This window comes from Artemia sp. Qi Xiang Cuo, chromosome 6 (assembly GCF_049724085.1).
Source record: "Artemia sp. Qi Xiang Cuo chromosome 6, ASM4972408v1, whole genome shotgun sequence".
NCBI lineage: Eukaryota > Metazoa > Arthropoda > Branchiopoda > Anostraca > Artemiidae > Artemia > Artemia sp. Qi Xiang Cuo.
Genome location: NC_142799.1, coordinates 35,980,653 through 36,007,582, shown reverse-complemented (window position 1 = coordinate 36,007,582; position 26,930 = coordinate 35,980,653). Strand labels below are relative to the sequence as shown.

Here is a 26,930-nt window from a genome sequence, read left to right as displayed (position 1 = left end):
AAACTCTAAACTAAAACTAAACTAAAATAGAACTTCAACAAAAACTGTTAACTAATACTCTAAGCTAAAAACACTAAACTCTCAACTAAAACCAAACTAAACTAGAACTCTAACAAAAACTCAAAGCTGAGACTCTAAGCTAAAATTCTATACTCTTAAGTAAAACTAAACTTAACTAAAACTCTAAGCTAAGTCTCTAAGCTAAAACTCTAAACTCCTAACTATTACTAAAATAAACTTCAACTCTAACAAAAACTATAAGCTAAGACTCTAAGCTAAAACTCTAAACTATTAACTAAAACTAAAACTAAACTAAACTAAAAATTCAACAAAAACTCTAAGCTAAGACTCTAACCTAAAAACTCTAAACTCTTAACTAAAACTAAAATAAACTAGAAATCTAAAAAAAACTCTAAGCTAAGACTTTAAGCTAAAAAACTCTAAACTCTTAACTAAAACTAAACTAAACTAGAACTCTAACTAAAACTCTAAACTAAGACTCTAAGGTAAAAAACTGTAAACTCTAAACTAAAAGTAAACTAGACTAGAACTCTAACTGAAACTCAAATTTAAAACATCAAATTCTTAACTAAAATTAAACTAAACTTCAACTATAACAAAAACTCTAAGCTAAGACTCTAAGCTAAAACTCTAAACTATTAACTAAACTAAACTAGAACTTCAACAAAAACTCTAAGCTAAAAACTCTAAACTAAAACTAAAATAAACTAGAACTTCAACAAAAACTGTAAACTAAGACTCTAAGCTAAAAACACTAAACTCTTAACTAAAACCAAACTAAACTAGAACTCTAACAAAAACTCTAAGCTGAGACTCTAAGCTAAAATTATATACTCTTAAGTAAAACTAAACTAAACTAAAACTCTAAGCTAAGTCTCTAAGCTAAAACTCTAAACTCCTAACTATTACTAAAATAAACTTCAACTCTAACAAAAACTATAAGCTAAGACTCTAAGCTAAAACTATAAACTATTTAATAAAAGTAAACTAAAATAAAACTTAAAAAAAAAATATAAGATAATAATATAATACATAAACTATTAACTATTAAATATAAATAAACTAAACTATAACTATAGATAAAACTTTAAGCTAAGACTTTAAGCTAAAAAACTCAAAACTCTTCAATAATAATAAAATAAACTATAACACTAAATGAAAATCTAAAAAAATACTATAAGTTAAAACATTGTAAACTCTAAACTAAAAGTAAAAAAAACTATAACTCTAACTGAAACTCAAATGTAAAAAAAAAAATTATTAACTGAAATTAAACTAAACTTAAACTCTAACAAAAACTATTATCTAAAACTATAAGATAACTTTCTAAAATATTAAATAAAACTAAACTAAACTTCAACAAAAACTCTAAGCAAAAAACTCTAAACTCATAACTAAAACTTAACCAAACTATAACTTTAAGTAAGACTCTAAGCTATGACTCTAAGCTAAAACTCCAAATTATGAACTGTAACTAAAAATAAACTAAACTAGAACCCTAACTAAAACTCTAAGCTAAGACTCTATGGTAAACTCTAAACTTTTAACTAAAACTAAACTAGAACTCTAACTGAAACTCAAAGGTAAAAAATCAAACTCTTAGCTAAAATTAAACTAAACTACAACTCTAAAAAAAAAAAACCTCTAAACTCTTAACTAAAACTAAACTAAACTTCAACTCTAACAAAAACTCTAAGCTAAGACTCTAAGCTAAAACTCTAAACTAAAACTAAACTATACTAGAACTTCAATATAAACTCTAAGCTAAAACTCTAAGCTAAAAACACTAAACTCTTAACTAAAACTAAAATAAACTAGAACTCTAACAAAAACTCCAAACTTAGACTCTAAGCTAAAACTCTAAACTCTTAAGTAAAACTAAACTAAACTAAAACTCTAAGCTAAGAATCTATTGTTATAAACCTAACTATTCAATAAAACTAATATAAAATATAAATCTAACTTAAAATCAAATCTGACAAATCAAAATATTAAAAAAAATTAAAATAAAATAGAACTATATCAAAAAACTCTATGCCAAGACTCTAAGCTAAAACTCGAAACTCTTAACTAAAACTTAGCCAAACTAAAACTTTAAGTAAAACTCTAAGCTATTAATCTAAGCTAAAACTATAAATTATTAACTGTAAATAAACTAAAATTAAACTCTAAATAAAACTATAATATAAGAATCTAATGTAAAACTCTAAACTCTTAACTAAAACTAAACTAAACTAGAACTCTAACTACAACTCTGAGCTAAGACTCTATGGTAAACTCTAAACTCTTAACTAAAAATATACTAAACTAGAACTCTAACTGAAACTCAAAGGTAAAAAATCAAACTCTTAACTAAAATTAAACTAAACTAGAACTCTAAAAAAAAAAACTCTAAACTCTTAAATAAAAATAAAATAAAATAGAAATATAAAAAAATATCTAATATAATAATCTAATCTAAAAAAAAAAACTCTTAACTAAAACTAAACCAAACTTAAACTTTAAGCTAAGACTCTAAGCTAAAAACTCTAAACTCTTAACTAAAACTAAACTAAACTAGAACTCTAACAAAAACTCTAAGCTAAGACTCTAAGGTAAAAAACTGTAAACTCTAAACTAAAAGTAAACTAGACTAGAACTATAACTGAAACTAAACTTTAAAACATCAAATTCTTAACTAAAATTAAACTAAACTTCAACTCTAACAAAAACTCTAAGCTAAGACTCTAAGCTAAAAACTCTAAACTCTTAACTAAAACTTAACCAAAATATAACTTTAAGTAAAACTCTAAGCTATGACTCTACGCTAAAACTATAAATTATTAACTGTAAATGAAACTAAAATAAAATAGAACTATAAATAAAACTATAATATAATACTATATTGTAAACTATAAAATCTTAAATAAAACTAAAATAAACTATAACTCTAACTGAAACTAAAAGGTAAAATATCAAAATCTTAACTAAAATTAAACTAAACTAGAACTCTGACAAAAAAAAAACTCTAAACTCTTAACTAAAACTAAACTAAACTTCAACTCTAACAAAAACTCTAAGCTAAGACTCTAAGCTAAAACTCTAAGCTAAAACTAGACTATACTAGAACTTCAACATAAACTCTACGCTAAAACTCTAAGCTAAAAACTCTAAACTCTTAACTAAAACTAAAATAAACTAGAACTCTAACAAAAACTCTATGCTGAGACTCTAAGCTAAAAACTCTAAACTCTTAACTAAAACTAAACTAAACTAGAACTCTAAGCTAAGACTCTAAGGTAAAACTCTAAACTCTTAAGTAAAACTAAACTAAACGAGAACTCTGACATAAAACTCTAAGCTACGACTTTAAGCTAAAACTCGAAACTCTTAACTAAAACTTAGTCAAACTAAAACTTTAAGTAAAACTCTAAGCTATGACTCTAAGCTAAAACTCGAAATTCTTAACTGTAACTAAACTAAACTTCAAATCTAACTAAAACTCTAAGCTAAGACTCTAAGGTAGAACTCTAAACTCTTAACTAAAACTAAACTAAACTAGAACTCGAACTAAAACTCTGAGATAATACTCTATGTTAAAATACAAAATATTAAATAAAAATATAATAAAATATAACTATAAATGAAAATAAAAGGTAAAAAATAAAAATATTAAATAAAATTAAAATAAACTATAAATATCACAAAAAAAAAACTCTAAACTCTTAAGTAAAAATAAACTCAACTAGAACTATAACAAAAACTCTAAGCTAATACTCTAAGCTAAAAAAAACTCTTAACTATAACTAAACCAAACTAAAACTTTAAGCTAAGACTCTAAGATAAAAAATCTAAACTCTTAACTAAAACTAAACTAAACTAGAACTCTAACAAAAACTCTAAGATAAGACTCTAAGCTAAAACTCTAAACTATTAACTAAAACTAAACTAAACTAGAACTTAAACAAAAACTCTAAGCTAAAAACTCTAAACTCTTAAATAAAACTTAACCAAAATATAACTTTAAGTAAAACTCTAAACTATGACTATAATATAAAACTATAAATTATTAACTTTAACAAAAACTAAACTAAACTATAACCCTAAATAAAACTATAAGCTAAGACTGTATGTTAAAATATTAAATTTTAAATAAAACAAAACTAAACTATAAATCTAAATTAAAATCAAAGGTAAAAAATCAAACTCTTAAATAAAATTAAAATCAGATAGAACTCTAACAAAAAAAAAACTCTAAACTCTTAACTAAAACTAAACTAAACTTCAACTCTAACAAAAACTCTAAGCTAAGACTCTAAGCTAAAACTCTAAGCTAAAACTAGACTATACTAGAACTTCAACATAAACTCTAAGCTAAGACTCTAAGCTAAAAACACTAAACTCTTAACTAAAACTAAAATAAACTAGAACTCTAACAAAAACTCTAAGCTGATACTCTAAGATAAAACTATAAACTATTAATTAAAACTAAAATAAACTAGAACTCTAAGCTAAGACTATAATGTAAAACACCAAACTCTTAACTAAAACTAAACTAAACTAGAACTCTAACTGAAACTCAAAGGTAAAACATCAAACTCTTAGCTAAAATTAAACTAAAATAGAACTCTAACCAAAAACTCTAAGCTAAGACTATAAGCCAAAACTCGAAATTCTTAACTAAAACTTAGTCAAACTAAAACTTTAAGTAAAACTCTAAGCAATGACTCTAAGCTAAAACTCTAAATTCTTAACTGTAACTAAACTAAACTTCAAATCTAACTAAAACTCTAAGCTAAGACTCTAAGTTAAAACTCTAAAATCTTAACTAAAACTAAACTAAACTATAACTCGAACTAAAACTCTGAGCTAAGACTCTATGTTAAACTCCAAACTCTTAACTAAAACTATAATAAACTAGAACTCTAACTGAAACTCAAAGGTAAAAAATCAAACTATTAACTAAAATTAAACTAAAATAGAAATCTAACAAAAAAAAACTCTAAACTATTAACTAAAACTAAACTAAAATATAACTCTAACAAAAGCTCTAAGATAAGACAATAAGATAAAAAAAACTCATAACTAAAAATAAACCAAACTAAAAATTTAAGCTAAGACTCTAAGCTAAAAACTCTAAACTCTTAACTAAAACTAAACTAAACTAGAACTCTAACAAAAACTCTAAGCTAAGACTCTAAGCTAAAACTCTAAACTATTAACTACAACTAAACTAAACTAGAACTTCAACAAAAACTCTAAGCTAAAAACTCTAAACTCTTAACTAAAACTTAACCAAACTATAACTTTAAGTAAAACTCTAAGCTATGACTCTAAGCTAAAACTATAAATTCTGAACTGTAACTAAAACTAAACTTAACTAGAACTCTCACTAAAACTCTAAGCTAAGACTCTATGGTAAACTCTAAACTCTTGACTAAAACTAAACTAAACTAGAACTCTAACTGAAACTCAAAGGTAAAAAATCAAACTCTTAACTAAAATTAAACTAAACTAGAACTCTAACAAAAAAAAACTCAAAACTTTTAACTAAAGCTAAACCAAACTAAAACTTTTAGCTAAGACTCCAAGCTAAAACTCTAAACTAAAACTAAACTATACTAGAACTTCAACATAAACTCTAAGCTAAGACTCTATGCTAAAAAATCTAAACTCTTAACTAAAACTAAATAAACTAGAACTCTAACAAAAAATCTAAGCTGAGACTATAATCTAAAACTCTAAAATATTAATTAAAACTAAAATAAACTATAACTATAATCTAATACTCTAATTTAAAACACAAAAATCTTAAAAAAAACAAAACTAAACTAGAACTCTAACTGAAACTCAAAGGTAAAACATCAAACTCTTAACTAAAATTAAACTAAACTAGAACTCTAAAAAAAAACTCTAAGCTAAGACTCTAAGCTAAAACTCGAAACTCTTAACTAAAACTTAGTCAAACTAAAACTTTAAGTAAAACTCTAAGCTATGACTCTAAGCTAAAACTCTAAATTCTTAACTGTAACTAAACTAAACTTCAAATCTAACAAAAACTCTAAGCTAAGACTGTAAGCTAAAACTCTAAACGATTATCTAAAACTAAACTAAACTAGAACTTCAACAAAAAATCTAAGCTAAAAACTCTAAACTCTTAACTAAAACTTAACCAAACTATAACTTTAAGCTAAGACTCTAAGCTAAAACTCTAAATTCTGAACTGTTACTAAAACTAAACTAAACTAGAACTCTAACTAAAACTCTAAGCTAAGACTCTATGGTAAACTCTAAACTCAAAAACTCTAAGCTAAGACTCTAAGCTAAAACTCTAAACTATAACTAAACTATACTAGAACTTCAACATAAACTCTAAGCTAAGGCTCTAAGCTAAAAACACTAAACTCTTAACTAAAACTAAAATAAACTAGAACTCTTACAAAAACTCTAAGCTAAGACTCTAAGATAAAACTCTAAACTCTTAAGTAAAACTAAACTAAACTAGAACTCTAAGCTAAGACTCTATGGTAAACTCCAAACTCTTAACTAAAACTATACTAAACTAGAACTCTAATTGAAACTCAAAGGTAAAACATCAAACTATTAACTAAAATTAAACTAAACTAGAACTCTAACAAAAAACTCTAACCTAAGACTCTAAGCTAAAACTCGAAACTCTTAACTAAAACTTAGTCACTATCATAAAATATTAAAAAATGGGGGAGGGGAGGGGGACGAGGGGAGGGGGAGGAGGGGTGGGGGAGGGGAAATTGAGGAGGGGGAGGAGAGGGAGGGAGAGGGGTGTGGAGGGGAAGGTGAGGAGGGGGAGGAGAGGGAGGGAGAGGGAGGGGGGACCCTTTGGGGGCCAAGAGGGGGGAGGGGGCCTTTTGGGCCTGGGGGGTCCTTTGGGGGTCTGGGGGGCCTTTGGGAGCTTGGGGGACCTTTGAGGACCGGTGGCTTCCTTCGGGGTTGGGGTGGAGGGATCGGAACCCTTTGGGGTTGTGGTAGGGGACCTCACAACATTGTTCAAATGGAACTTGTGTATTATAAGGACCACAGAGTTTCACCCTCAAATCCTCTTCTAAAATCATCTTTTAAAATCATCTTTTAAAATGTCTCTAACTGTTTCGCCAAAATAATTCCATAACCTGTCTAAAAAAGTTTCGCCCAAATAATCCCTAAACGTAATTTCAGCGTGTTCCTTTTGTTTTTGGCATCTCTGCACTGAGGCATTTCAAATTAATAAGAACCCTGATTCCCGCGCTAAAACAATTCATCGCTAAGATGTTTCTTTGAGAATTGTTTCCATGTCATTTGGTTATTAATATCTTTTGGAGTTCGACCAAAAGAGCTTTTTCCGAGGCAAAGACATTAATGACTTGGATATATTCCTGGAGAAATGTTGACAGTATCATAAATTGCTGTTGACATCCGTAAATGTGAGAAAGTTCCTGTTTTTTCATTCTCACTGACAAAATCCATAAAACAGACAAATGTTAGAAAGTTCCTGTTTTTTCATTCTCACTGACAAAAACCATAAAACATCCATAAATGTGACAAAATTCCTGTTTTTTCAAGTGATAAAAATACTGTTTTTTCATTCTCAGTGAGAAAACCATAAACCACGTGGTTCGTCCCGGGCTGGTACCCCCCCTTCTACTCCCCTTACTTTCAGTTGAAAAAAATTTGTTTTTTCATTTAATTTCTGATCGTTTTTTAAATAATGCCAGGAAATCTGGCTACTCCTCCACGGAAAAATCCCTCCTCCCCACGGATGTATTGTCTATACAATTCAATCCTGGTGAAAACCTCCCCCGGACAATTACCCTCAACATCTCCACGAGTAAAATTGAGTCGGCAATGAGAAAGCAAGACACAAAGAATTTCGTATACGAATTCAGTCAAATTCCCCCAGTTTAAAATTTCCCCTGAAAAATTAACCCCCAGGAAAATTCTCTCTCATGGAAAATTCCACCAGCAGATCATTCCATTCCCTCCGCCAAAAAAATGTATGCACACTTCCCAATAACAAATACTATACGTAAACAATAGGCAAATTTTGTAACTTAAAGACCTTTCACTTGGGGCTGTGGGAGGATCATGATATTCCCAAAGGCATAGTTATTCGGCCTTTAAACTATGCTGAAAAAAATGGATATCTCAAAATTTTGATCGGACGACTTTGAGAAAAAAAGGGGCGTGGGAGGGGGCCTAGTTGCCCTCCAATTTTTTTTTCACTTAAAAAAGGGCACTAGAACTTTTAATTTCCATTCGTATGAGCCCTCTTACAATATTCTAGGACCACTGGGTCGATGCGATCACCCCTGGGGAAAAAAACAAAAAAAACACGCATACGAAATTCCCGAAAACTACAAAATTCCACATTTTTTCAGATAGGCGCTTGAAAACTCTACAGTTGTGTTCTCTGATGCGCTGAATCTGATTGTGTGATTTTCATAAAGATTCTATGACTTTTGGGGGGTTTCCCCCTTTTTTCAAAAATCAGGCATATTTTTTCAGTCTTGTAGCCTTTTTTGGGTAAGATTAAAATTAATGAAACTTATATATTTGAAATCAGCAAGAAGCTTCAATTTTTTTGATATGTCTATTGATATCAAAATTGTGTTTTTTAGTTTTTTAGAGTTTCGGTTACTATTGAGCCGGGTCGCTCCTTACTTACAGTTCGCTACCACGAACTGTTTGATACAGTGCATTTGGGAACACGATTTAGTGAATTAGATAAGATTTTGTTACAAGATCTTGATACAACACTCTAGAAGAACCATAATTATTTAAAAGGTGTTATCAGCCTGGTCGACTCGGTTTTGCACCAGTTATGGCACTGGCGGATCCAGGGGAGCCGAGGGAATCCGCCCCCACAAGATTTTCCTAGTGCCCACATTTCATGTCTTTTTTTCTATTTTTCCACTCTTTTTTCTTTTAAAAAATACTTGTCAACTTGGTCAATTGTTGGTGGCCTTGTCACATTGTCACTCCTCCAAGATTTCGCTCTATATCCACCTTTGAATTATGGTTTCCAAATTTTAATTCGAAACTTTTCATCGTAAGTCGGTCTCCTGAGTTGTAACCAAAATAAGAAGATAATTGCAGTCACTTAAGTTCAGGAGCATCGAAATTAACTTTCTAAGTCTAATTAATTTTAAAATATCAAAATGACCTTACTTATCTAAGAGTACTTCCAGCTTCTTAGCTGTTTCCTCAGATTCTTGTTGCAATTGCGCAACTTGGGCTTCAGCATTTAGTTTTTGCTCTGTTGATATCTTGGCTGTTACTTGAATTTCAGAGTACAGTAGCTTCAATTCTTCATACTTTTCAGCAAGGTTGTCCAAACGATTTTCATAATCTTCTATTTTAGATTTAAATGCATTTCTCTCTTTGCTGACAAGCTGCAAGCCAATTTTTGCAATTTAGTGCATTGATTTTAAGAACTACACTTTACAAGGCAAATTGGCATGTGCAGCTAAACAGTTAAGATCTTTAGCCAGAGCCGTGGTCATGGCCTTGAATTTACCGAGTGGAGAATCAGTCAAACTCCAAAATTTGTTGCTACATTGAATTAAAAAAAAATCCTTGGTTGCATATATACCATACTATGACTTTTAAGTATTGTATTGGTACAGTTTCCAATTAGTAGCCTAAACGGAGCTCTTTATGTATAGGGAGATACTATCATGCCTTTTACATAATTTGTTGCATTTATCAGGCTCTAAAATTACCAAGCACTTATCCTGACTTTAGATTTCTTCGGGTCACGAAATTAGTAAACGGCTATCCCGATTTTTTCTCTGAAAAAGAAATGGTCTGGGAACCAAAGGCATGATTCCGGTGTGAACAATCCCCGAAAAACTTAATAACAAGAAGGAAAAATAAATCAACAAAATAAAATTTCAAATTAACGAATTTCTAAGCAGTAAATGTAGGATGCTGGGCTTAAATTGCTTAGGGTTTGAAACTTCCAGAGTTGCAACTGTTAAGAATCTAAGTTTCGTAGGCAGATAAGGTTTTGTGTTTTAAAAGCAGGTGGGAATAAATTAAGCCGAAATCGCATGTAATACTGCCATTATACGTAAGCTAAAAAATAAATTTCCTGCATCCATTCTAGTTAGCCTACTATGTATTTTTCATCTATGCACTCTCATTTATTCTATTTTTATTCAATTTGGTCTGGTGCGTTTGCTATTTATCTTCAGTCTCTTCGTGTTTTGCGAAATTATACAAAACAGATTTTGGCAGATGAACATAGTATTAAATCAGTTAGGACAATCTATGATATAATATGATATGATTTTATGACGTGAGTAAACCAATACATGGTATTTCACAAACTACAGAAAAATACATAAGAGAACTACTAAAATACAAAAATCAACAAAAAAGGAAAAAAAAACAGAAAGACTACTAAAGGAAACTACTAAAACACATAGGAAAAAAACACTAATACCAACTATATATCATGAGGCCAACGACTGGCCGTGGCCTCCTGCCATGGGCATAACAAGGCAGTAATGACCAGACAACGTTTAAACGCTTTGTATTTCCTATATAATTCATAACGATTGTTCTAACACTCTTGTTGTTAACTACTAAATTTAAATTAAACGGAAATGGGACATCTAATTTGCTAAGCCAGATTTGCATTTCACAACGATGACGACAAAAACATGGACAATCAAATAGATAATGGTGACAAGTTTCCAGGACCCCACGGAAACTTGTTTTATTTTTATTTTTTGACATGAAAGGGGCTTTTGACAATGCTTGGCATCCTGGTATAACTAAAAAAAAACTTTATGATAAAGGCTGTCCAAATGGCATGTTGAAATTAATTCATAGTTATTTATCGAATCGTGTTGTTTCCTACGATAATGATGTAACATGTGAACTAGAAAAATGTTGCCCACAAGGAGGTATTCTATATCCTCTCTTATGGCTAACAAATATTCATGATATTTTACGTATTAAAATTGATGATAATTGTACTATTCAAGCATATGCCGATGATGTCTGTGTTAAAATAACTACAAAATCATATTCACAAGAGAATATAAAAAAACCTAAACATGTAAATTTACCATCTAAAACCATCCAAAAGCGGAAAAAAAAGATCTGATCTGGAAAAAAAAAACTAACCGACTATACATGAAATAACCCATTTTCTTAATATTGTTAATTGTTATTATAAGTATTAGGATCAACAACACTTTGAACAATTATCGGAACTTTCAGCCAATTTTTTGAATCTTGGACATGAAAATATAATTCTGAACGTGCTGAGGATGGGATTGGCATCTTATTGTTTTCAGCCTCTTTCTTATTGTAACGGTGAATGGCATTATCAAAGAAAACAAATTAGCAAAATACATTTCAGTATCATTTTTCAAAATTTCATCATAAATGTAACAGAACTAAATGAAAATAAAACATATATTGGCACAATTTTGCTACGTTCACATATTGTCGAACGGTCTTGTGAAAGATGGCGTTAAATCTATATCTAGTTGGGTTTTCCCAGCAAATAATCAGTAATATTCTGGAATTAATGAACAATTTTCCATAACTATTAGTTTAATAGATAGTAGATAGCTTATTGGCAGTTCCCTCAATAACCTTCCCTGTTTTCCTGGATCTAGTCTCAAAATTTGATTCTATCAATAGGGCCATCTGGATTACAGCGTGTACAATTTCAAATCTTTTGAATGACAGCATTGCCAATTTAATGAGATTAAACCAGTGCTTCAGATTTCAAATTAGAGGCCTGAAATTAATTTACTCGAAGTCTTGAAGTTTGCCAGAGCAATTTGAACTGATGCACAATAGATGATGCAAATGAAACTGTTTTGAGTGACTCTAACCAACAGTGCTTTACAGCTTGATTAAAACTTTGAAAGACTTAATCGGAGCTAATAAATTACCGGGGGGGGGGGAGAAAAATGGCCTAGAGCTACTAGAATCTATCGAGTCTGAATATATGAGGTTACTGGAACAACATGTAAGTGCATTGAAAAATAAAAATGACAGACTTTTAGAGATTTTGAGTTTAGAAAGACGACTGATAGATCTCAGTGATAAAAGAGGAAATTGCTGTGATCGTCTCTGTCCTACCCTCAGCCTTACTCAATGCCTTGACAAACGTTCGTATTCTGACACTGTTAAAGGTCATAAAAAGTTTTGCATGACTTTAGAGCCATTGGACAAGGATATGAAACCCCACTTTAAAGCAGAGACACTTAATCGTGATATCAGTAATTTAATTTCCACTAACAGCAAAAAACTCTCAGCTAAAAGCATCTCGAACAGTAGAAACGCAAAGATAATCCTAGAAATGTCCACTAAACAAGATATTGACTGTGCTATGTTTGTTTTCAGCGAAAATGAGCACTTGACTAAACTAAAACCCAAAGAAATAAAAAAAACTATCCGAGGATGATTTGTTACAAATTTCAGAAATTCGCTTCAAATGATGAATGTCAGTCAAGCGTTCTGGATTTAATCTAAGTATCTACAGATTAATCAGTGATGAATAAACCTGAAAGTAATTTTCTCCAAGGGATATACTGATTCTGATTTCGGTAATTTGATAATAAAAGTGAGCCCGAGAGTTTGCAGGGAGATTATTGCACAGGGTGGTATAAAATGCGGCTTTTTGAAAGCTGAAATTAAATATTGCTTACAATTAGTGAGGTCGAGTTGTTTTATAAAGGAAATATTGTATTAACTAGAGCTTAAGCGCTAACCATTTTTATATATTTTGTTCCTTGTTTTTTTTACTAATAAATTAGTTTGTTTTCTCTTCTTCTTTTTGTTCTAGCCTAGCTTCAAGACGTATCTTTGCCAAATTTAAAAGAATCTAAAGATAACACAGTTAATCTATGCAGTCCATTCTTGGGCATCCATCCTTTTCGACAAGTCATTTTTGACGCTTGCTGGAGTTAGTATAAATGTATAGACTACTAATCACAAACAAAATTATTGATTCATACTTTTTTCGTTAAGTTTAATTCTCTGTTTTACAGTCCTAGTATAGGTATTTGTAGCCCATATATCTAAATTGGATATGTTTGAGAACTATAAAAAAATACATGTTTTTATTCCCAGACAACATTTTTCGTATGCTTCTGTTAGAACCTGAAGATAAACAAATTTTGACTTTAAAATTAGGATTGGATTAAAAACTCGTATATGTGTTTATTCTGCTTAAAATTAATCTTCTATCCTTGTCTGGGTTTTCTATGTAAAATCATTTGTTAGCGATTGAATTGTTAAATAACACATACGAGTACATACCAAGAATAAAACTAAGATTTTCTACCAAGCGTGTATACCTGAAGTTCTTTTTGCGTAGCATCAGCCCTATTTTCAGCCCTTTTCACATTATTACTCATTTCTTTTAAATCCAGCAATAGTGTTTCCACGTGTTCACCTAAGTCCTGACATCTTTCTGTTAATTCTTTTTTGGCTGAGTCAAATGTACTCTTCAAAGCAAGCAGTTCTTCAAGTCTGAAAAATAATAAATATGTGTTCCTAGAAATGAGTCTACGCAGTGGTCATCCAAAAGTTACCATGTTTTAAGTCTTGCATTATGCAGTCTTGACACGATAAGTTATAAAACAATTCTCATTTGATACCCTCCCTGGCCCTAAGACTGTATGAAGAACCCCTCCCAATAAAAATAGTAATCAATATCAGTCAAAGTCCTTTGAACGATTTTTGCTGAGGTTTTATCCTTTTGTTACCCCAAGCAAGATTGTGGAAACGGGTTATTATTCATTTTGAAATATTTAATTATTATTGCTCCCAAATGCCAAATCTTTTTATGTAACCATATTCTATGGTTCTTTTTGTTGTCTTATCCATTTTTGGACGGAGGGTAACAGTTCATTGTTTTTGTCTTACCCTCAGCTAAACACTTTTCTTTACTGCTGTCCATTAAAAATTTAAACTTCAAAAGGAGATGTTAGCATCTTATTTGTTTTGTCAGACAAAAACAGAAGTTGTGGAGTGAAAATCCACAGAACTATTTAATATGTGCCAAAAGATCCAAAGAACTGTGCAATATAAACTACATTCATTACATCAGGCACATGATATAAACTATAAACTACATCAGGCACATGAGCATTGATGAATTTATTCTTCTAGATAAAAAATCAAATCTTCCCCGGAAGATTTTCCACGGTGGAAAATTCCCACCCCATGTTAATAACGATCTTACCCTTACATTAGAGGTATTTGAAAAATTTCTCCTGAAGAACTCCATCCACGGAGAATTCTCCTTCAGAAAACTATCTCCAACGGAAAACCCCTCATGTATTATAACGATCTTAAATGTACTCGAAAAGTTTAATTAAAAGTACTTGAAAAGTTACCCGCGGTCACTTCTGCCCATAAAAATTCCCCCCGGAGGGAAACTTCTCCTCTGTTGAAAATCCAACCAGATAATGCAACCCAAGCCCCTTAGGAAAAACTTCCCACTAAAAACTTCCGTCTACCGCGAAAAAATAACACCGCCAATTAATAATTATTATAATTTTAATTAAAAGTATTTGAAAAATTAGGTTGGGATTTTTAACTTCCACTTTTCTACCTCAATACCATCTATTCTAAGCATTTGTACTAAGGAATCTCGAATTTCATTGAGCGTGAAAAGTTTTAAAAAGAAAAAGAGGCCGATTATTTTTCTGTGTTTTAAGATTTGGTCTTTTCTAAGGGGGAAGCATTGATATTCCCTCTTGGGCGCTGGCTCTTCTGAAGTTTGGGGTCTATATACGATTTGTTCATATACAATTGACAATATTTCGTAATCGTGTTAATTAACATTGGGTGTCGGTCAATATTGCCTGTGTTCTCTGTTCTCTTATTTGCATGGCTTCTAACTTACACCTTTAACTTCGACTTCCTAGAATTTATAATCCTGAACACATTTATAAACGAAAGATTTTATACCTAAGATATCCGGAAGAGTATATTACAAATTTTCTTAAAGATTCTTGGTGATCCGAAGAACAGTGTAGTAATGAATACAGGACACACAGACATACATTTAATTTTATTTATATAGATAAGCATATGTAAATTTGAGCGCATTGCATCGGAGTCAGTGTTTTGTCCAAACTGTTTATACATTGTATATGATTCAGGTAACTTGTTTCTTGAGCCTTGACCTAGTTATCAACTATCAATTTGGTAGCCTTCGTCGTTCCAGATATACCAAATAAGTTTTCATACCAAATTGTGCCATAAGAATATCATGGCACCACTTTTGAGTAAGAGAAATATTTATGTCTTTCCGATTATATATTTGGCAGCATAAGAAATACTTACGATAGTCCTTCACTCCTGGCTAGGTGTTCTTGCTGATCCACAATATTTCTTAATCGTGTCAATTCACTTTGGGCATCAGTCAATATAGCCTGCGTTCTCTGTTCTCTTATTTGCATGGCTTCTAACTTGTACCTTTCAACTTCAACTTCCTAAAATGTATAATCCTGAATTTACTCATTAAAAAAAGGTTTTTTTTTATGGAAGGAAAGAGCGAAGTTGAAACTTAAAATGAATAAAAATAAATGCTCTGCAGCTTATGCAACATACATCTACAAAACTACCATGACAAATAAACTGAATCATGACATTTCCTTATATTTGTAAAATGTGTTTAGACACAAAAAATTGGATTTTCTCATAAGATCAAAAATATATTTAAGTAGCTTACAGAAGATAATTTTCAAATTTGGAAGATTTTCAAAAGACTTTCACCCGCCGTCTTTTCGATAACTTTTAGCATACGAATCTAATTTCTCTAAAAAACTTCTTAGTAAAGTCAGTTTTCAGTAAAGTTTCTGCAATTTTTTTTAAAACACACAATGAACTTTACAAAAAAATCCTTTTTCAAACTTAGGTGATAAACATTAAAAAGGTTACTAGTTTTTAACAACAATAAATAAGGCATTAAATAAAGTTTGGCTTCCTACTTCTCTTAAAATTCCGATTATTTATAAGATACCGTCCTTCAGTAACATTGTATTTTTCATAAGATAAGTGAGGTTTACTGACTTAGTGCAAAGTAGTAGGAAAAATACTCTAAAAGGCGCTGCTTATATTTATGTTTACGGTCCTGATTTTCTTACACTGATTTCCATCAAAATTACGGACCCCGGTTCTCGCAAAAAAAAAAGTCCAACTTTGCTCTTTGGGGCTATGAGATATATCCTCTATCCAACAAATACAAAGGTGGGGGGATCAGTCAGAGTGACTAAAATGAGGCACAGTTTATAAAAACAATGAATGAGGATAAAAAAATCGGCTCCGAACGCAAAGCATTTATTCCTTATTAATCTAAAAAAACAAACTTTTTCCAAGGGAAGTAAAGAGCGAAGTTGAAACATAAAATGGACAAAAATTATTGCTTCACAGCCTGTCTAATATATATTAATCAAAATAGTATGAATAAACCAACTAATTATGTTTCTCTGTGTTTCTAGGATTATAGAAAACTAGCGCTTTACTGTAAACACGAAAAATCAAGTATTAAAAACAGGAATATTAATTTGGGAGTCAAAAGTGATTATGAAGACTGACAACAATAAACTAATCTATAAGGCTTTTGATAGTTTTACACCAGTTGTAACATCAGTAACTTTCCATATACAATTAAAATTATCTTAAAAACATAAGCGTAGAATTAAATATTTTTCTAATAACCGCAAAGTAATTGAACAGCACAGAGATTATTAGATTGATTTATCAGATAGAATTTTGGAAAAATATTCAATAGTGCTATAAGCTGTAATATCAATAGTGATTAATAAACAATCTTCAAATGTCCTAACAATCGTCTATAGTCCTAATCCTAATGCTATCAAGATGGCTTTACTTCGAACATGTCTACAAAGTAATCATTAGATGTCCTTTTTAAAACCAAAACGACAGCCATGCATTGAAATGAGCCATCGTGCAGAAGCGATACCCAATTAAACGAGAAAAAAATAAATAAAGCAGCAATCCTAAAATGAATTGTTATTTATCCTAAAGAGGATTGATCCTAAAGGGGATTGATAATAGTTTTATTCTGTAAAAAGTGTCCTTAATTGGTTTGCTTTTACTGTACCAAAACTCCTATTTTATTTTGTGTTTTTAGTAAAGCGCTAGATTTCTATAATCCTAGAAACATAGGAAAACATAATTAGTTGTTTTATTTGTACTAGTTTAATTGATATGTATTAGATAGACTGTGAAGCAATAGTTTTTGTCCGTTTCAACTTCGCTCTTTATTTCCCCTGGAAAAACTTGCTTTTTTACATTAATTTTTGCTCGTTTTTTATTCAAATTTAATGTAGAAAAAACCCTGCCATGATCTTTTTTATTTATACGGAATAATTTCTGTTCGTTTTAAGTTTTAATGTCATTCCCTAGTTTCAGTTGAAAATTTATAAAACTGTTTAAGGGCGCATTTAGAAGCTTATATTTATGCCTAGTCACTTTTTATAGATTTGACTTGATAGCACATTCCCATTAAGTGCACTTTCTGTTTTTCCACCCATTTAATGCAAATGAAAAAAGTGCCTTTTTCAATGAAATAACCAAAAAAAAAGGTGTTTTTCAGAACCCAGGCAGGAGCAAAAAATTGGGGAGCAAGGACTTCCCTTCTCCTCAATTACCGCCATTAGAACTAGCACGCAGGCTTCATCGCAGAGTGAAATTTGAAGGTTTAATTCAAAAGTGTTGGTAATTCAAGCTGGATTTTCAGTAGATTTTTAGTTGAAAAGTGTTTAGCTTTAGTTAATTTGTATTCGCGATAATGTTTTACTTTTAAGATGAGTAGAAGATTTATGAAACGTACACAGGGGTTTGGAGGGGGGAGTATATGTGAGGCGTTCTTATAAACCTCCAGTTAAGGGCTTTGGACCATAATTGTTGCAATGGTACCGTCTTATGCTTCCAAACAAGTGGCACCAAAAGTGCCGTTTTTTGTGCTATATGGCACCTATAGATGGTAAAATTGATAAAAATCACGCAGATATGAGTAATAGCTCTAAAATGAGTTTTCCCGGGATATGCTTGTGAAAATGAGTACATCACATTTGCAAAAATAGTGGATTATCTAAAAAGTAATGATAAGAATGGACAAACCATGATTGAAAAAAAAATTCAAGGAGGAACCAAATATGACAATCTAATTTGAAGTCCAGCGCTATACTAAGATAACCACGCCTCTAATAAACAAACTTAATATATTGGTGTTAATATATTAATAATATTTTTGGGGAGGAACCTGCGGGAGTTGTTTTTGCAAACCTCGATTTAAGGGTTTTGGACCATAATTATTACAATTATACCATTTTATACTTTCAAGATTTTCCACTTAAGAAGTGGCACCAAAAATGTTGTTTTCAGTTCTGTAAGTGAGAATTTATGAATTGTAGAATTGATAACAGCCTGTAGATATGGGCAAACGTTTTCAAATGAGCCATTAAACATCACTCTACTTAGTTCTGGTAGCCCCTTGAGAAGTGGCATAAAGTGCCCTTTTTTGTGCCATATGACACTTGCGGATCGTGGATTTTATATAAACCACATACATATGAGAAATAGCTTTTGAATGAGCTCTTAAGCATCTCTCTATGATGTTCTAGTAACCCACTAGGCCTGGAAACAAATAAGTAAAAAGACAGTTTTAAAGTTTTTTAGATTTTAGTCACTATGGGCTATGGTTCGCTCTTTACTAGGTTGCAGCTAATGCTTCAGCCGTGACAAAGAGTTAATTGTGAATTCTTCAGAGAAACTAGTTCATGTTGAAATCTGTGAAATCTAATAGATGAAATTGTAAAAACCTAGTGAATATAAGCAATAACTTATAATTGAGCCACTGAATATCTATCTATAATGGTGTGGTAACCTGCTAATGTTTCAGTAGCTTACTGGTGAGCCGACGATCTATAAAACTTACTAAGGGTGTTGGGAGGGGGAGGGTGCGGGAAGGGCTCTTGTAAACCTCCAGTTAAGGGTTTTGGATCATAACTATGACAATAGTACCTGTTTTGTACTTCGGAGCTTTTCCACTTATGAGGTGGCACCAGAAGTGTTGTTTTTAGTGCTATATCGCACTTACTAATGGTAGAATTGATAAAAAAAAAAAAAAACACGTTTATATGAGCAATAGCTTTCAAATGAGCCATGAAACATAACTCTTAAAAGTTCAGCTTGCCCAATAGCCTCGGTTTTCTACTTGAGACAGGACCCAAAAGTACCGTTTTTAGTGCCATTTGGAAATTTTAGATGGTGGAATTTAGGCCTGTAGACAGAACGTAGATATGAGCAATATCTTTTATATGAGCTATAAAAAATATGTCTACGATTTTCTGGTAGCCTGCTAGCGCCAGAAATCGCACTTGAGAAATGGCAGAAAGTGTCATTCTAGTGACATGTGGCACTTGCAGATGGCGGAGTTTATAAAAAGCACGTAGATATAAGAAATAGCTTTTGAATGAGCTATTAAGCATCTCTCTATGATGTTCTGGTGACCCGCTAGGCATGGAGAAAAAAAAACAGAAAAAAGGGAGACAGATCAGTGCTACCGATGCAAAAGAGCGATTTTCCTTGTTTTTCAATGAGGGGGACTGTAATTTTCCTGTATAAGGTTTTTGACAATTCTGATTCCAACGTTGCACTTTTTGTTTTGATCTGACACCATTTTGGAGGGGTGTCAGGCTTTTTTTCGAAATCACCATAAATTTATTTTTGCAATGTACTTTTACTTTTAAGACAAACCGAAATAATAGTGAATAATACTAATAATAATAATTTATTTATAACCCACTGCACAAAAAATGTGAAAAATAGTGGAGTAAAGAGAAAAAGGGAAGAAAAATAAACATACACACCACTTAAAGTAAGATAAACAAATAAAAAGAAAATTCAGCGAAGATAAGATAAGATAAGATAAGTTTTATTCTTCATTAAATCCACATACAATATTACATGTTATTAATCCCTCAAAGGCTCATTGGCCTGTACAAAGAGGGAAGACATATGAATTACATACTCAGAGATAAAAAAACAAAATAAAAAACAAAAGAAAATTTAAAATGATCACTTACTCACATATGAAGGAGAAGAAAAGAAAATATAGATAAAATGGAAACTATAGAAAAAATTAGAATAAATACACTAAATTAATTAATTATATTAAATAAACTCAAAAAGAAAAATAATAATAAAAAAAAAAAAAAAAAAAAAAAAAAAAAAAAAAAAAAAAATAATAATAATTATTACTATAAGCGAATTCCTATCGTCGAAACAGAATTATGTGTATTGTCAGGTAGAACCAATATCATAATAGCTGTTACGATATTATTCATAACTCATATCCAAGATATTAAAATATCATAACATAAACCATATACAGCCCTTTTAAACTTATATTTAAAACTAAATAAATCCCAATTCAATCAGCTCTGCTTATTTCTGAAGCTAGGTAGCAAAATTGACGTTTATGAGTTAATTCAGTCATAAGGCTTATAATTTTTTAACTCTAATAAAATGGTGCGAAAGCAATAAAATTTAACCCGTCTTTATGAATGCTACTCCTTAGTGAACTATACAAGTTTCACCAATAAATATTGATAGTCATACCTGAGGCCTGGGAGTCATAGCGCAGAGAAAACCACCATAAAACAAAACGAATGAATGAGACCATGGTGAGGGGACAGTTTTTCATAGGCATTTGCAGACAGTTTTATATGTAAATCACGAAGTTTTTCATTTATGTCAGGTGTGTTATACTTTCTGATAATACGTTGATTACGAAATTACAACGGAAGATACAGCAAAAATTTGCAATACGGATAATAGACTTTCCTTAATTTAGATAGGTCATTCTTCCTAAGCAAAATGTAAATACCTGAAATAGCATGGTCACAGAAAACAGAATAGAGCAACACTAAAGCATTGCGATTGTATTTCGACCAATTTGCAACAATATTGGAATAGCCACATCTAATCTTGGTACATGCGTCCCTAACAGCTGACTGGCAAAAACAAAACATAGTATAACACAGAGTAATACCAAGCCAACATAGGCTATCAACTGAATGTATAGAAGCATAATTTCAATTCATAGGAGATTTCGTAGCATTACCGTTGAAACAATGATACTCGCACTTTTCAAAATTTAAATTAAGTCCAATATCTAAAAAACCTTTTCTCACATTTTCCACCATTTTAGACAAAGAAAATCTGCTCCTACTAATAATTAGGATGTCATCCGCGTAAGCAATATATGATACATCAGAAAAACAAAGAAAGCAAGTATCAGCTATCTTAGAGAGCGCTGTAGCAACACAAAGTTTAAAAACATTAGGGGATAACCCGCCTCCTTGGCATACTCCACACCGAACACGAACATCCTCTTGGACATTAACCCCGTTACCATTCGTTAATCAGTGTCAGAAGGCAATTTTTTTCACTAGGCAGTTTTTTTCAAAACGCCTTTTTTAACTTTTAGTTGCTATGGGCTGTGGCTTGCTCTTTACTAGGTAAAAAGCAAGTACATGATACCAAACAGTCAACAAGTTTACTGAATGTACGATCTGATCAAACCGATTTCATAGCCACAAGGATAAATGACGGGCGACGGAATGCATTGGACTTGTATACTTTAGGCTATATGTTTGCCCATTGGGGGGGTGGGGGTAAGATTAGGTTGAATTAGGTTTTTAACCCCAATCTGAGATTTACTTTACCCCCCCCTCCCCCTTAATGTGCAAATATTTAGCTCAAATTGTATTATTATATAAACTAAAGTATTATATTTTCATCATGTTATGGCATCTTTCATTAACAGCCCTTCTTGAGTGTGTTTGTATAATACATAAGTACCAGTAACTTTTCTTTCAAGAGGGCATAGACTAATGCTAACAATTTCTCTGTGTGTTTTTAAGTTAATCGGTGATGGTGGAATTTATAGGAAGGGCGTTGAAAGGGTGTAGTTAACGTGGTGTAGGGGGAGGCAACTGCCCCCTTCAGACCCAAGTTTGCCCCCCAGACCTCATTTTCCGCCCCGGCTGAAATTTTGTTTCTGCAAAAATAAAATCTTGTCAAAACTAAGATAAGCCTTTATAATTCAGGAATTCAGAGAAACAGGTCAGTTTCCTTTAGTATATCTTTGTCTCTATGGTCATATATGACTTATTTTTCCATTTTCACTATCATTATCACTTGATTTGGAAAAATTGTATCTAACTTTGCCCCCCCCCCCCCCCACACTTCAGGATTTTGACGAAATTACGCCACTCACGTAGATATGAGCAATATCTTTTATATGAGCTATTAAACATCTGTTTAGATGCGTTACCAATGCACCCAATAACAATACGCTCAAGCCGATACGCGTAATATAATTACGCCCGATACCGATACAGTGGGCAGTCCTTTCTCCAGGGAGAATGGATGGTCGTATCATCATCAAAACCAAGATATTTGACTTTTGAACTATGTTGAACAAAATGACTATCTCAAAATCGTGATTGGATGACTTTGGGGGGCGGGGACCTTCAGGGAGGGAAGGGGGGCTAGTTGCCCTCCGATATTTTTGGTCACTTAAAAATGACACTACCAAATTTCAAAAGGACACAAAAGGACACTAACAAATTTAATTTTAGCTTGAATGATCTATTATACATCTCTCTGTGATGTTCTGGTCACCCCCTAGCCTTGCTAAAAAAAAGAAAAGAAAAAAAAAAAAAAAAAAAAAAACAAACAAACAGGAGACGCATCAGTGCTACAACAAGGAAAAAGTCATTTTCTTTGTTATTCAAGGAGAGGGACTGCAATTTCTCTGTACAAGGGATTTGACCCTGGTGATTTCAACTTTGCACTTATAATTTTGGTCTAACATCATTATTGAGGGGTCTCAGGCCTTTTTTCGAAATCATCATAAATTTGTTTTCGCAATAAACTTTTACTTTTAAGACGAGCCAAAATAATAGTCATCATTCCTCAATATATATCAGAGAGCTATTTGTTTTCACTAGGCAGTTTTTTTCTTAACATGATTTTGGACTTTTGATTCTGACCATGTTAAAGAGTTTATAGTAAATTCTCACAACAGACTAATGAGACTTACTAATGGGGCTGGGAAAGGGAGTATATGAGAAGGGTCCCTTGCAAATCTCCAGTTAAGAGTTTTGGAACATTATTACAATGGTTCCGTTTTATACTTGAAAGCTTTTCAACTTAAGAAGTGGCACAAAAGGTGCCTTTTTTTGTGCTATTTGGAAGCTACTAATGGCAAAACTGATTTAGATCACGTAGATATGAGCAATAGCTTTCAAATCAGCCATTAAACATCTCTCTAAGGAGTTCTGGCAGTCCACTAACCCCTAGATTTTCCACTTGAGACATGGTATTAAATGTGCAATTGTTAGGCTTATTTGGCAGTTGCAGTTGGTAGAAATTATAAACAAAATGTAGGTAAGAGAAATAACTTCAATGTGAGCTATTAAACATCATTCTACGATGTTTGTTTATCCCGCTAGCCCCACCCCTTGAGAAATGGCAGATAATGTGCTATTTTGTGCCATATGGCACTTGCAGTTGGTGGAATTTATAAAAATCACGTAGATGTGAGAAACAGCTTTCTAATGAGCCATTAGACAGATCAGTGCTACCCATACAAAAATGTGATTTTTCTTGTTTTTCAAGGTTGGGGACTGTAATTTCCCTTAATAAGGTTTTCGACTATGCTGATTCCAATGCTACACTTTTGATCTGACGCCTTTTTCGGGGGGTTTCAGGCTTTTTTCGAAATAACCATAAATTTCGTTTCCCAATAAACTTTTATTTTTAATACGAACTGAAACGATAGTTACCATTCCTAAATCAGTGTCACATGTAAATTTTTTTTTACTAGGCACTTTTTTTTAAACGTGTTTTAAACTTTTGGTTACTATGGGCCGTAGTTCGCTCTTTACTAGGTTGCAGCTGCCTTTACTAGGTTGGCAGACTTATACTCCTACTCTTCCAAATGAAGCTGTCCACTTCATCGATCTTCTCGTTACGCAATATCACCTCTTCACCTTCACTAATTCCCAGTCATAGCGACTTAGTCTTCTAAAAATTAATTTTTAAAACCTATTCTTACACCCTAAACTCGCCAATGCTCTAACAAATCATTTATCTTACTAACACTTTCATCTAGGATGCTTGAATGATCAGCATAATGTAATCTAGGAGAGTTTTACTTCCCCATCTGATTCTGTGTTCTACCATTACCTTTGTTTTGCTCCTTAGGACAAAGTCCATCAGAATGATCCATACAAATGGGGATAGAACGCAACACTGGTTATCTCCTGATTTAATATAAAACTAGCTACTAGCTTCAATTCCTACCTTGAACGAAATCAAAAACCTTATTTTCCATCATAAATCTAAAAAACATAAAATAAAGGCAATTACAATATACGTTCAGACTAAACCAAAGAGGTGGTAATTTTATAAAGCGTTGATTAGTAATGTGATGCTTAATCTTGCATCGGTTTAGCAAGTATTTTAATTCTATTAAATTCGTATTTTAATTAGCAGTGTTTTTATCAACTCAAGGCCAATGGCATGGCTTTAACATCGCGATTTTCCTGCCTTTTGCCTTGATATGCAGAAGAGTTGAAAATTCATCTTTGCAGAGGTAAGTAGAGGTAGAGGGCAATAATATTTGGAAGAAACCATAAAAAGCTTAGGATATGAATGGCACATTGCACTGGCCGAAATTGAGATTACTTTTTTTTGCGAATACATCAGGCACTGAGGAGTTACTTGGTAGCTCTAAACACTCATTCATTTTTTGTCGGCAACATTCAAAGACACACGAAATGAGTTTAAATTAAATTAGCTTCTTATGCAGGGAATCCCAGGAAATAATATTGAGTTGCAAATCCAAGGCCTTGGGGATTTTATTAATTTCTTCCCTCTTAGACAGTCTATGATCCTCATTTTTAATTGTTCAGTTTCGTTGGAAAGATGTTCAAACCTGGTAGATTTTATAAGAATTAGTTTACGGTGCCAATTTTGCAGCTGTAATATGGAAACCTTGATATTGCCTTTGAAGACAATAATGTGATTTTTTTTTTTTGTTTAACAGTTTCAGATTTTCCTCATTCATCTGATCTAAGATATTGGACTAATAAGCTGCTTTTTTTTTATCCAGGTCTCATCATTAAAATATATCGAAAATTCATGACTTTTTTCCATTTCTAAGTTCTGTCTGATTTAGCTTTTTAGCTCAAAGACTTGACTGACAACATTTCCTTTTGCTAACCACTGAATAGCAAGGTAGAAACAAAGAACTTCGTCATCAGAGTTCGAATTGCTGCAGATTTTATATCACTGATAACGTAGACATTCCAGTTAAATTTTTTCCTAAATATTTCTTAATATACATTTTAAGTGTAAGTGGTGACCATTTCAACTGACTCAGGAGTTATAGCTAGCATCAAACAGTTCGTAGTGACGAAATATATGTAGGGACCGACTCGTCTAAATAGTAACGAAAACTCTAAAAACAGGAGCAAAATCCTAGCTTTTATTTAACAAATTCTGTTATTAATTAATTAATTAATTATTAATTAGTTAATTAATTAAAATATTAATTAAATAATTAATTAGTTAAATCAATTATTTAACAAATTTATTTAACAAATTTAATTTTTAATTAAAAAACAGAAAAAATCACAAAACATCTCCAAAAGGGTGAGTATTTCTTACAAAAAAAAATATCAAATTTAGCACATCAGAGAACCTCATTGCGAAGGTTTCAAGCCCCTATCTACAAAATTACAAAATTTTGCATTTATTCCGAGGAAAATGATCACGGATGTGTCTTCATTTGATTGTTTTCTGTTTCCTAAGGGTGACTACCAAACATTAGCATTGATTGTTATAAAAGGAATAAACATACAAGAGGAAGGGTGTTCAGTTTTAAACATTAGTTTTAAATTTTCAGTTTTCAATACATTTCACACTGAATATCTCCGTCTATAAAAGGCTGATATCCTTGTGGCCAAATTCTGCAAAGCTCTGAGGCGTTGAAAACGCGATTGAAAATTTGTGGACCATACTGAACAATATTATAAAAGGTAACAAAGGAAAAGTGGAAATTCCAAATGTCAAAGACAAATTTTCGGCTAGATAAACTTTAATTCTATACTAATTTCAACAATACGGGTAATTTCAGCTAGCATAAAATTTATATTGTTTGGAAAGCTCAGCGTCGTGTCCAAAATTATGCCTAAATACCTCGTCAGATGCACTCTATTAATATTTGAATTTCAATATCTCAAAATATCTCTCTATGGATAACAATTTTAGGACTAGCAAACAAAAAAAATTAAGACTTGTTGAAAGTAATTCTCACCTTATTCAACTTAGTGTACTTCTCAATCAAACTTATGTCATACAAAACCGTTGGGACCAACTCTTCTTCAATTCTCGCACATGCAGTTAGATTAGTGCTATCAACAAAAAAAAACTAAAGATTTCAAAAGGATTAAACTTTTTATTTATTGAATATTTATAACAATAACAAAACTTCAAATTGGATAATTACCGAGGGAAAGATGGGGAAAGACGAAAGAAAAAAATGAATCCAACAATACAAAAAGAAAGAAAGAGGCAACCTGATGCCAATTATCATCATTAATCAACTAGACAATACGGGACTCAAAAGACTTGGTCAATAAAATAAACAATATAAATAAAAGAACGAAAACGGGGGATAACATCCTCTTACAGCCAATAAAATAATGCGAACAAATAATACTACGCTATTATAGCCAACTCACGAAAAAAGGGATACAAAAAAAAAAAATCAATACACATACAAAGAAAGAAAGAGTAATAATAAAATACATCCAAGCTATGAG

The 26,930-nt window shown here is 31.7% G+C and overlaps 1 protein-coding gene across 1 annotated transcript in view; it reads right to left on the bottom strand.

Annotated features, from left to right (window-relative positions):
- LOC148951175 (uncharacterized) overlaps positions 1-26,930 on the bottom strand; it is a 116,988-nt gene that overhangs the window by 63,373 nt on the left and 26,685 nt on the right. The window contains exons 3-5 of the mRNA XM_089091013.1: positions 15,343-15,491; positions 13,344-13,518; positions 9,184-9,407 (exon numbers count right to left, since the gene is read on the bottom strand). Of these exons, the coding sequence (XP_088947139.1) occupies positions 9,184-9,407; positions 13,344-13,518; positions 15,343-15,491 (548 nt within the window). The remainder of the gene's footprint in view (positions 1-9,183; positions 9,408-13,343; positions 13,519-15,342; positions 15,492-26,930) is intronic.